This window comes from Hyperolius riggenbachi, chromosome 5, assembly GCF_040937935.1.
Source record: "Hyperolius riggenbachi isolate aHypRig1 chromosome 5, aHypRig1.pri, whole genome shotgun sequence".
In the NCBI taxonomy this organism is placed as follows: Eukaryota; Metazoa; Chordata; class Amphibia; order Anura; family Hyperoliidae; genus Hyperolius; species Hyperolius riggenbachi.
Genome location: NC_090650.1, coordinates 58,442,942 through 58,455,821, shown reverse-complemented (window position 1 = coordinate 58,455,821; position 12,880 = coordinate 58,442,942). Strand labels below are relative to the sequence as shown.

Below are 12,880 nucleotides of genomic sequence, written 5' to 3'. Positions count from 1 at the left end.
CCAGTTGAGTGGCATCCTGCTGATCTTCCATTTATCAGTAATGTTTGAATCACACACCTCAAACAAGCATTCAGCAAATCCATTCATACTTCAGCCAAACATCGGATCTGCATGCTTGTTCAGGGTCTGTAGATTAATATACTAAAGATAGAGGATCAGCAGGACAGTCAGGCAACGTGCATTGTTTAAGCAGTAATACATTTGGTTGCCCTTCATCTTCAAGCGTGTGTGGTGCGCACACACGCTTGAAGATTATAACCTGCAGGGATCGGGACTTTATCCCTTGGGAGAAAGTTTGGCTCTGAGTGCTGTACCGGGCTACAACCTTACAATGTGCTCTGTTGCACTGAGCAGGATAATATTATCAGGGAGAGATGGGCACTACTTGGGCTATGTTGCTATAGTGCAGGGATGCTGAACTCCAGACCTCGAGGGCCATATCCATGCCAGTGTTTAGGATGGACTGAGAAATGGATCCCGATCCAGTCCCACCAGTTAATTTTAGCTGTTCCACAAATTAAGACCTCGGAATGTGAGGAGTTGGATCTCCCTGTTACAGCGCGAGTGTGTGTAGTGCTGGACATAGGGGGTGAGTTGGATATTCCTGCTAGTGTGTGCAGTGTTCTCCCCAGGCTCTTTTAGCCGGGTGCTCCACCCAGCTAGTTTTGGTGAGCACCCGGCTGTCATTGACTCACCTCCTCCTCTGTTGTAAGAATAGTTGTGCAAAAAAGCACTGGCCCTGCATTCTCTCATTTTGCCCCACCCAGCTACTTTTATCTGCCACCCGGCAGGAAAGAATTTCTGATGAGAACACTGGTGTGTGTGTGCGGTGTTGGACATAGGGGGTGAGGGGTTTCATCACAGATTGTGCACCAAGCATTTTTGCTTACACTGTCAAGTCAGGAAGTCACATGTCTACTAGTTATTTTTAGGCACTCATGTTTGTGACCAAAAGTTCTACAGGCACTTGTATTGACCAGAGGAAGCAGGCCAAGACCCCTTAAATGCGTTGTCTACTGTGCAAGAACAAACATTACTATATAATGGTTTGTCCTTCTGAGAAGAAATTAAGGTTCTCGTATATACATCATCTAGCAGTACCATATCATCAAGGGCGCCTCCACCCGTGTGTTTTTAGTACACGTCTACTTTGCATTTTTAACTTTATCAAAGAGGGTTTCAATGTCATGCTCAGGCCTAAATTCAGCATGGCATTTATTTAACACCCTCATGTATCAATTAGGAATGTTCCCAGCCAGAGGAGCTTCCACGTCTTTATAATAAGCATTTCAAAGAGCAGTTTGTAGACAAAAGAAAAGATGAGACAGTTGCAAGGTGGATAAAAGGGGTCATTATGGTCACAGAAAGGGTGACAGAATCACTATAGCACGGCCACCTCTGAAAGTAGGGAGGATCGAGTTGCGCCCACGGTTTAATGTTGCACAAAGAACGGGCAGACAACGGTCAAAGCAGCTCTCATCAACTATCAGGTTCTGTTTTGTGCGAAGATTTGGAGACAGCCTTCTGAACCATCTGTTCGTATTTGGAATATGAAAGACGAGACTCGTCGAAAGCTAGCGCCCGTCCCCAGAAACATACGTGTCATCTGAATTTAATAAGCCTTTGGTCATAATGGGATACAATGGGAAGATCAGATACTCTTTACATGCCGAGCAATGCTGGAAACCTCAACACTTTTTCAAGACCCTTTAATCCTCAAATGAAATTATAAGGCCTCAAACTGAAACATAATGATATAAAATAATGGCTTGTGGAAGACGCCAACCATCTCATGAAAACATGTAGGTAGGTCATTCTCAAATCAAGATCTCCTTTATTGGGAGGTAAGGAGATCATTACTGTGCACTTTAAAAGGGAACCTGAACCAAGTAAAAGTATTTAATATAAACACATGATGTACCAGCAAATTAATATTACATACTTACCTCGCCATCAGTTCCTCTCAGCCTACTTCTTACAATGATGCCTTCCAGTTCTGAAAAGATTTTGTCAGAACTGAAATATATCAGTTGCTGTCAGTTATATATTAGTTGCTGTCTGTTATAACTGGAAGGACAACTGATGAGCAAGGTAATGTCCATGTTTCCCTATGATTCAAGTGGGGGATATTACAGTTTAACAGTGTGCCGACCAGGAATCTGTTATGGGGTAACGGTCATTTTTAAAATGGAGGGCAGAAAATTCCATTGATCACAGTGGACAAACATACAAAAATAACATTTTCACTACAGTTCCTCTGTCATACTTCCACCCTAAGCTGTGCCAAGCTCGGCCGGCACAAAGTTGGTTTTACACGCTACAGCTATTCCTGCTATATTTAAATACTGCTTTTACTTAAAACTGCTGAGAAGTACAGTAACGAAACAACTCAGCTGAAAGTCTGGAGAACTTTAAATAATAAATATGCTGACACTGAAGTAAAAACAAACAAAAAATTTCCACACAGCACTATCATTAATATACATCTCTACCCTTCGATCAATATGGGCAAATACTATAGGCATTTAAAGTGGACCTGAACTCTAGCACAGGACAGAAGGAAAACCTAGAGAAATGCACCCTGTAGGTATTTAAAGAGAAACTCCAACCTAGAATTGAACTTTATGCCAATCAGTAGCCGATACCCCCTTTTACACAAAAAAGATGATGTTTTTCACAAACAGACCATCAGGGGGCGCTGTATGACTGATTTTGTGCTGAAACCCCTCCCACAAGAAGCTCTGAGTACCGTGGTACTCTGGGCAAACTGCCACAATGTAACAATATTCACAGAAAGGAAATGGCTGTTTACAGCTGTCTGTAACAGCCAAAACAGTTAGGAGCAGCTATATAACCTGCCCACAGTAAAAATGTCACCATGTAATAAATGTCAGAATGTGAATCTGGGAGAGGAAAGATTTTACAATGCGCAAACACTGACTAAATCATTTATACATAATTATGGTAAAAAATGAAGCACTTTTTTTACTACATTATTTTCACTGGAGTTCCTCTTTAAAGAGTTTAGCCTGTCTAATCTCCCCTCATCTGTGACTAATCACTAGTAATTTTATCTCTCACCTGTGTCAGCTGACTACAAGGCATAGAAGCTAATTGGTAAACACGGGATGTTAACATTATGTCTGCTTCCATTAAAGTAGGAAGCAGACACACTAGCAGATTTATTGCAGGATTTGTATCAGCTGTAACAAAGATATGTTTTTCTTTAAAGGTTATTAGGTTGTTGCTTATCTTTTGGGGCACCAAAAATTGCTTTCCAATATATTGTCGCTTTATAAATATAACAAACAAACAGCCACAGTGTGAGAAGTCTGTAAGTAGGGGAGTGATACAATGATTTCCACTATTCAAGGCACACACAGAGATAATTACCATTGCAGCACATGTGAAGTGCTAATGCAGAGACTGTAGGCCATTATGCTGTTACTTATCGTTTAGAGCAGAGAGGAAGTTCTGAGTTCAGGTCCGCTTTAAATAATAAATATGCGCGCACTGAAAAAAAACAAACAAAAAAAACAAACACAAGACGACTCTATTCAATTCTACACAGCACTATCAATATATGTCTCTACCCTTCGATCAATATGGGCAAATACTATAGGCATTTAAGCAGAAGACAGTTGTAAGCATATTATTAGAAAGATGGGTATTTTCTATGTATAAAAAAAAATAAGGGCTTAATTGATTTTTATTTGTAATGGTCCATTTGCTTGTTCGCCGTCCCCCCAGGAGTCCCGGTTGGAGCTGCTTGCACACTGTAAATTCATTATTGCCAACCCATTTCCCAGAAGTATTACATCATTAAGGGATAGAAATATGTATGAAATGGACGCTCCTAAATGAACCTAGTTATTGCGGGAAGCGAGTTATCGGCGGACAATGCGCGGGTCTCTCGCTATTCATGCAGTGGATGAAGTAATAAGAATGAGGCGTCTACATGCGGGGAGGCAGAATGGTTCTTTTCTCGCCAATTAAAATCAAATTAAATACAACTTTGCTTTGGCATCTATACTCACCGGACGTAGCGCGACGCTTGCCTGGTTAATTAAACTGGAATAGTGGTGGGTTTATTAACACTTCCACATTTCAATACACTGAACCTTCACTTGGCTAGATTGTGATAACACCCAACAAAGGTCGTTTTATGGACTTGTGCCACTGTAATTTGCAGCAAAATAACCTAATGGCTCGCAGTCCTGTATTGCATCCCTGAGAGACAAGAGAGTCTATACTTACCTTGTATGTTGGCTCAACGGACCTGCTCTGTTGCCTTCCTCTGTCCCCTCCCCCTTCCCCACAGGAAGAAACATAATAAAGTCTGATGTACGCAGAGCTTTGTGTTTCAGCTCAACTTCATGCCCCAGCTATACTAGTGAAAGGAAATCTATGCCAGACTTGAGGTCAACCTGAGCTCCACCTGAAGACAAAGGCCACAGTACAGTAGCCCGGCTGAAGCTGACCTGCTTTGTAAGTCAACTAATGCTGGGTACGCACGGTACGATTTTCCGTGCTATAGATACATCAGATTGATAAAATCCCTCATGTCCAATATTACTACTAATAGATTCTGCGCTCGATTTCTCATAGAAGTGAATGGAAAAAGATAAGAAAAACGAGCGAAGGTAAGAGAATTGAGCGCAGAATCGAGCATGAAAAAATGATCAGGTTGGAAAATCGCATGCAAAATCGTACCATGTGTACCCAGCATAAAGGACTACAATTACTAAACATTTCTTTCCTATAAATCAGGGGCAGGGAACCTATGGCTCGGGAGCCAGATGCGGCTCTTGATGGTTACATCTGGATCTCATGCAAATCAGTAGGGATTGATTCACCGAGCTACACTGCTCAAGCAGCACAGCTTAGTGTGACAGTGCAAGTAACATTTTCAAAGTATACACGCTACCGCTGTAGCATGCACTACTAACTTACTCGCGCTTCCCAAAATGAACAGCTGCTTCAATTGTCCCACTCTGGACCCTGTCAGGTCCAGTGACTTTGAAGGACGAGATCTCTGCACTTTAATTGGCCCAATAGGCTGCCTGTTACTTGACAGGCAGCCTACTGGACCAAAGTGTGGGGATCTCGTCCTACAAAGTGAATCAACCCCCAAGTCAGCTAGCTAATTGTACAAGCTGTTAGTCAGTATTTCTCCTGTCTGGCTCTCAGGGAAATTGCTGATGTTACTGAAACCCAAGAGAAGCTGAAGACGTGTCTGACACTTCCGCTGCCCAGCAGATCAACTGTATACAAATCACCATGGCAACAGGTCAACAGAGCCCTCTGCTGCGCATGCGCACTGTCCCAGTTTGAAACATATTGAACGGCTTTTACAGAATTACATTTTAAAATATGTGGCGTTTATGACTCTCTAAGCCAAAAAGCTTCCTGACCCCTGTTATAAGTGGTAACTGGCATCCATGCCTGAGTGTATTCAAATTTGCTAGTAGCTTCTTAACAATCATTTTTTTAATGCCAAGTGATCAACCTCAACAAAATCCCCTACCTTAATTATCTAGCACACCAATGAAAACCACTTTCCTGATGCCACCTCTCCGATATGGCGAAAAAAAAAACAACAACACTTACTGATGCAAAAAGTAAAGTGAAGATACACAACAGCATAATAGCCTTTAAAGAAAAACATTTCTTTGTTACAGATGATACAAATCCTAAAATAAATCACCAGTGTTTCTACTTCCTGCTTTCATAGAAGGCGGCATATCGTTAACATCCTGAGCTTTCAAACGAGCCTATCTGCCGTGGCAGTCAGCTGACACAGGAGAGATCAAATTACAACTTGTGATTAGACACAGAGGAGGAGGAATTAGACAGGCTAAACTCTCTAAATACATACAGGGTACATTTTTCTATGTTTTCCTTCTGTGCTGTGCAAGAATTCAGGCTCACATTAAACAATGCAGATTGCCTGACTGTCCTGCTAAGCTTCTGTGTCTAAATGTGCGAACACACGCACTACCAGCGGCAACGATGGGTCCGCCGTACACACGCATTACTGTCGGCTGAACGTCTGGTGGACCAGTCATTGCCGCTGGTAGTGCGTGTGTACGCACCCTAACACTCTTAGCCGTAGACCCCGAATAAGCATGTAGATCAGATGTTTTTGACTGAAGTCTGACTGGATTAGCCGCATGCATGTTTTAGGTGTGTGATTCAGCCAGAGATCAGCAGGATAGCCAGGCAACTGGTATCATTTAGGCTGCTTACACACTAAGACGTTACAGGCGCACGTTAGTGCAGCCTGTAACGCTCCTCCAACGCACAGCAATGTAACACGAGTGGGCTGTTCACACTGCCCACGTTGCGTTACATGTAACGCTGCACGTTCTCCCGAATGTGCAGCATGCTACGGCATTACAGCGGCTTAAGCCGCGTTAGACTGTTTGCACATGCTCAGTCATGTTGGGGAGGAGCGGAGAGCGGCCAGGCACATGGCTAATTAATATTCACTGCATGTTGTGACGTGCAGCGTTTACTTCCTGGTGCGGCCGCTCTGTGCGGCGATTGGCCGGCGGGACCACGTGATGCTGCATGCGTCTGAGAGTACGCATCACGGCAGCCAGAGTGAGCTGCACAACGCGGCTCACTCTGACGTCCACATCGAAGAGCACCAGGCCTTGCGTTAGGTGCACGTTATGCGACCTTAACGTAGCACCTAACGCAACGTCTTGGTGTGCAAGTAGCCTAAAAGGAAATAAATATGGCAGCCACTATATCCCTCTCAGTTCAGGTGGACTGTAACTGAAATTACTCATCTCCTAACCTATGCTCCACCTTTATCTAAATACTTTTATTGTCTTTGCTTTGACCTCAGTGTTGCTGCCTAAGCCAGTTATCCTCCAATATCTTTTACAAACCAGGACTGGCGCCCAAACCACAGCAGCACAATTGCCAGATCCTGATGCCTAACTATTGGTGCTGTAATGAACTGCTTTGCCCATGCTCTACATGCGGTCAGCACACCATCAATGGGACTGGAATGGATCTCACCTGCTAAGGTTTTAAAGAAAAAGCGACACCAATGCTAACCTAGAAATAAAAAACACATATATAAGTAGATAAATACTAGTTCACTTACATAACAGATGTATTGTGCTATCCACATTATGATTCCTGTGTATTTTATAAAGGAAAAGCAGAGAATCTTATTCTAGACAGTTTCCATCTTGGTTACCTTTGAATGAAGCTAATCCTGACATTTCCTCCCTCACTCTTTTTTCTCCTCTTGCTAATTGTGTATTCGTTACCCGCCCTCCTCCCAAAGTCTTCAGACACTCCAACTGAGGTCTATACTAGGAAGTGCACTGTCTTAGGTAATTAGAAGGAGGGGGAAATAAAGGGAAGAGGAGGAATATATTATAGATAAAAAGACTCCCCCCAGCATGCAACTGTTCTGCCAACCAATGGCAATTAAAGGGCCAGTGCTCCTAAGGTATGTGACAACTCCAACCTATAACAGCAGAAAACATTTTGAATGCAGGATTAGCATCTTTATCACTTAATACACTCAGACCAGTTGCTGTTGAAACGTGATTTTTATGGTGACAATGCTGCTTTTAGCACAACCTGAAGTGAGAGGGATATGGAGGCTACCATATTAATTCCCCTTTAAGCAATGCATATTGCATGGCTGTCCTGCTGATGATCTGCCTGCAATGTATGCCAAAGCCCTTGAACAAGCATGCAAATCCGATATTTGACTTAAAGGGGTTCTGTGGGGGTTCCTGAGGAGAAAAACTGCCACTTACCTTGGGCTTCTATCAGCCCCCTGCAGTGGTAATGTCCCACGCCGTCCTGCTCCCATCTGCCGTTCCCCGCAGCCGGCACTGGGCTATTATTCGGCTGTCACACAGACGAATAATGCGCGTTGCCGTGCCTCCGCTAGCGTGATCTGAGGCTTACTGCGCAGGCGCAGTACAACGGAGCCTTGTACTGTGCTTGCGCAGTAAGCTTCCGATGACGCAGGCGGAAGCGAGCGGGTGCGCGGCCACTGTGGCGCAGCCGCAGTTGGATCCCATGCCGCTTAGACCGGGGCCGGCGGCGGAGAATAGCAGATGGGAGGAGGACGGCGTGGGACATTACCGCTGCACGGGGCTGATAGAAGCCCAAGGTAAGGGTCTGTTTTTCTTCTCAGGAACCCCCACAGAACCCCTTTAAAGGTTCATACACACATGCAACCTTTCCACCCAAGTATCGTCTAAACTGGGTCGGATGGACGAAAGTTGGGCGTGTGTACGTGTGACAAATGACTAGACTAGCAACTGATAAAAGGCGGTTTGCCAACCGGCATATCAACTCAGATGACTGTTGGGTTGTTATTGCGCAGTGGCCATGTGTGTACACGTCGTTTGAATGACTTGTACTTTTTTTATACTGCGGCCATATCGTGCAGTCTGTCGTTCCCCTTGCGTGTGCAGTATGTGAATGAGTTAGTAATTCAGTTGGTTGGTGCACGGAAATACAAGTCGCTTGGTCATGCGGGCGGTCGTGTTGTCGATTTGGCTGTGCACTTTTGTTAGATATGTGTACGAGCCTTAAAGTGAACCTCCAGACTGAAAATCTACCAAGCAGTACTGAAAAGGCTTGGTGTTTCTTTAACAGTTTCAAAGCATCAGAAGTTTTTCTTACCCAAGCCTCATTTTTGGCTGCACAGAAGCTAAGCTCCGCCCCATCAAATAAATCTGCCTGGGCATTTTCCCCCGATGCTGTGCAAAGTATGATGGGATTTCTGATGATGTTCTCGTTCTGCTGTTTTGGCGCAAATTTGTTTTTTTTATTTTGAATTTGATTTTTGAAGCCTAGCGTGCTCAGCTGGGAGAGGTGATCAGGACACAGGACAGTTGGAACTGTGTTTCATGCTTCCTGTCTCATCCTTTCAACCAAAAAGATGGCTTCCCCCATGACATCACAAACATTTGCCTGTTCTTCTAAAACAGGGTGGGTAAGAGATTATATTACCTATTTGAATTAACATAACTAATGTAACTTGTGACAATAACTAATGACAGTGTTTGTTTAGGCTGACGTTCCTCTTTAAGTCTAACTAGATTAGCTGCATGTCTACTTAAGGTGTGTGATTCAGACACTAGTGCAGCCAAAGAGATTAGCAGAATGTTAGGCATCTGGTATTGTTTAACAGGAAATAAATGTGGCAGCCTCCATATTCTTCTCACTACAAGAGTCCTTTAAGGGAACACTTTGAAGAGTGCCTTTAGAGATGCGCTAGGATATTTCTGAGCAAGAATGAAAGCAGACACAGGACATGACACATACAACTCTCTACGACACACGAAATGTCAAGTTGAATTAGTTATGTACTGCTATAACGGGGTGAACAGTAATTGCAGCTGATGAAAGGGCCATTCTGTCCCCTATGCTGGCTGAGTGCAACTTCTGGCAGGAGAAGGTGCAGCTTGTTAATTGTACAGAGCCACAATAATCCAACATGCATTCAGACTGTTTGATCCTCATCAGTGCATGGCATGGATTAATATAGCTCAATGGGGGTACGCTTTTAAACACGCCATGGAGCCATATTAATCCATGCCATGCACTGATGAGGATCAACCAATCCAAAACAGTCTGTATGCATGTTGGATCAATATGGCTCTGTACAATAGAAAAGTTGAAACATTAAATTCTAGCGGTTCTGGAGGTGTGTTTAGCTTTCAAGGACAACAAAGGGATACTTTGCATATTTAGCAGTGATGCATTGTGGGACACCTCAGGAGCACACTCCAACCTTAATAATCACTAACATCTTCTGTTTTCAGAAGACATTCAAGCTCTTTTTTTTGCACAGCATTTTTAGTAAGAGGGCTTTTTGGTCCTTTTTAGCTCCTTACACACTCCTAGGAGCTTGCTGGGCAATCTAACATTTATTGAACAGTCTCAAACGAGTAGTGCAGTCAAGCAGTTTTTAACCAGCGCCAGTGCTGTTTCAGGTCTCCTCTGATCTTCCTAACAGCCACACGCTCTATGTTGCACACTTCTGGCTCCTAATGCATGCGAAGTGATCGAGGTAAGCAAGCACAGAGGGTGAGGCTGTCAGGAAGAACAGAGGAGACCTAGAAGCAGCACTGGAACAGGCATCACTGCACTACTCTGAAGTGTGTGTGTGTTGGGAGGGGGGAGGCAGGGGTGTGTGTGTGTGTGTGTGTGTGTGTGTGTGTGTGTGTGTGTGTGTGTGTGTGTGTGTGTGTGTGTGTGTGTGTGTGTGTGTTGGGGGGAGCAGCTGTGTGTGTGTGTGTGTGTTGGGGGGAGCTGCTGTGTGTGCGTTTTACCACTAAATTGGATCCAAGGAAGGAACGCATGCAAGTGTCACTGGTGGGTCCCGTGGGTTGTTGCTGTGCCCTGGCTGAAACTGGCAAGGTTTCAACTAGACACACAGTCACCAGTGTGCTAATAAATGGTAAGGCAGTGTGCTGTCCTTTTACTGCTCACAATGATGCACATTTAAAGGATACCTGAAGTGAAGGGGGGACGGGGGGACAGTGCATACCAAAAGCCTCTAGCAGATCTGCAAACCGCTAGAGCAGGGGTCTCAAAACTCGCGGCCCACGGGCCACTTGTGGCCCTCGATACAATATTTTGTGGCCCGCGCCGGCAAAAGCTTCCTTATAGTTCGCTTCAGTGCTCCCAATTCGCCGCATCCCCGCCGCTAAACGAGGGCTGCAGAGCACCCAAATCGCCCGGGGGGAGGGGGGGGCAACCCACCGGCATTTCCTGGAAGGGGCAGAGCTTTCAGCTTCAGCTCTGCCCCTCCTGACGTCAATCGTGGCGCATCGCCGCCTCTGCACGCCCCTCTCACTCTTCCTTCAGAGAGGGGCGGGGAGAGGCGGCGATGCGCCACGATTGACGTCAGGAGGGGCAGAGCTGAAGCTGAAAGCTCTGCCCCTTCCAGGAAATGCCAGCAAATTGCCCGCAGGCGATTTGAGGGCTCTGCAGCCCTCGTTTTGCGGCAGGGACATGGCGGATTACTTGTAATGGGAGCACTGAAGCGAACTATAAGGTAAAATACGCAAAATAGTTCGCTTCAGTGTGAATTTGATTTTGAAATAAAAATCAATGCAAGGGACGGGGGGGGGGGGGGGGGGGGGGACTGGGCTTTTGCTGCTGATTGACTTTTTTTGTGAAATCTCCTATGCCGCCCAGCCTCATCCTGACTTTGCCTCCTGCGGCCCCCAGGTAAATTGAGTTTGCGCTAGAGGTTTTTGAAGCAGATTTCAGAGCGGTTCTAGGCATGTTTTCTAAACATGCCTAGCGTTTTCTGGAGCGTTTTTGTGTAGATTACAAATATTGTTACAGTAAAAGCTGTTATTGAACAGCTTCTGTAACAAAACCGCCTGGAAAACCGTTCTGATCTAGCGTTTTTTAGAGCAGTTTTCCACTTTCCTATACGTTAACATTGAGGCAGAAACGCCTCAGAAAGCTCAAAAATGCTGCAGCCCCCGAGTTTGCGTTTATGGAAATAATGACCCGCTCTGGTGTGCACCATCCCATTCACTTTCATTAGCCAAGCGGTTTCCCCCTGCAAGCATTTAAAAAACCGCTTCAGAACCGCTCTGGTGTGCACCAGCCCTCAGAGTTAGAGTCAGATGCTTTTGTACCAACTCCACAGCCCTGGTACGTATTAAAGTAAGGAGGCAAGGAGTCTAAGCAGTTTTGGGTATCTGGAGTTGGAGGTTTCATAAACAGAGTCGTCGGAGTCCTGATTTTTCTCAGCCCTGCCTGTGATCCACACACTTTGCATGTGGGAGAAAAAAATTGTTTGCACTACTTGCTAAGAAAAGGGGAGAAAAAACACTTGTTCAAGTAATTTCAATTATAAAAATGTTCATCCTATGGATTATTTCCCCAAATAGGAGATTGCTGATTCTAACAAATCTTCCTGTAAAAAGACCCATCCGAGAACACGGTTACTGCTGCGTGCAGCACATTCTGCTGAAATGGGTCAAGTGTATAAAAGTGCTACTTATATAACAAAACCTCAGTATACTCCTGAGTAGTTTGATTAAAACAGCGCTAACATGCTCAATATGCAAAAGACAGACCTCGGCAACCTGTAATCCATCAATCACAATCATGCCAAACCGCCAGGTAAAAGAAAACGGTTTTATTGTGGCCTTCTTACACAACGCATACTCTACAGGGAAAACAATCGCTAGCAGATTACATTCTACACACATGCACGGCATGCAAAGCACACAAAAACATAAAACAGAGCTCTCTGTGTCCACCTGCTGAACGCAAGTGGTACTGCAGCATGCCATCAAACAGGGAGGGGGGATTTTTGACACATGCAACCCACCCCTCAAGAAAAGGAGACAAAAAAAAGTGGTTGGTGCTGGGGAAAGGAAGTGGTGACATTCGATTTGAGAGACACATAAGCAGTTAAAATATTTAGGCTGGAAAGTCGTTGAGACAAACACGGGTGGTATTTTAAAGCTCTCGTACTTTGGTTTTAGAAAGGTTATGTCAATAGCCATCACTGTGGCACAAGACTCGCATGCTGCATTGGTTAGGCAAGGAGCTAATTAAGGCGCGGTTGAAATCTACCTCTCCTGTTCTTGCCTCATCCGCATCTTGTCATCTTCCGAGGGATGAGCGTCTTTCAGTTTCCAGGATCCCCTGTGATCAATCTTGTCATCTTTTCGATGTTTGCCAAACCTGTCAAGAAGAAGCGGAATTCTAACAGCGGTCTGCGGAATGGAAAGGCGTCAACAAGCGTCTTTTGTGGAGGCGAATCTGTGCTGGGCTGCTAATAGTGCATTGTGACTGGATTACCACTCCTGCTTCCATGGCCTTGCTGTTTTCTGTGGGGATATTCACCGCCACA

At 44.8% G+C, this 12,880-nt stretch overlaps 1 protein-coding gene across 27 annotated transcripts in view; it reads right to left on the bottom strand.

Moving 5' to 3' along the window:
- Positions 1–12,880, bottom strand: part of PARD3 (par-3 family cell polarity regulator) — a 771,876-nt gene that overhangs the window by 193,315 nt on the left and 565,681 nt on the right. For 21 of the 27 annotated variants that reach the window (XM_068235737.1, XM_068235760.1, XM_068235761.1 and 18 more), the window contains one exon: positions 12,601–12,711. The exons of the other annotated variants lie outside the window; for them this stretch is intronic. In XM_068235737.1, the coding sequence (XP_068091838.1) occupies positions 12,601–12,711 (111 nt within the window). The remainder of the gene's footprint in view (positions 1–12,600; positions 12,712–12,880) is intronic. 27 annotated transcript variants of the gene reach the window in all.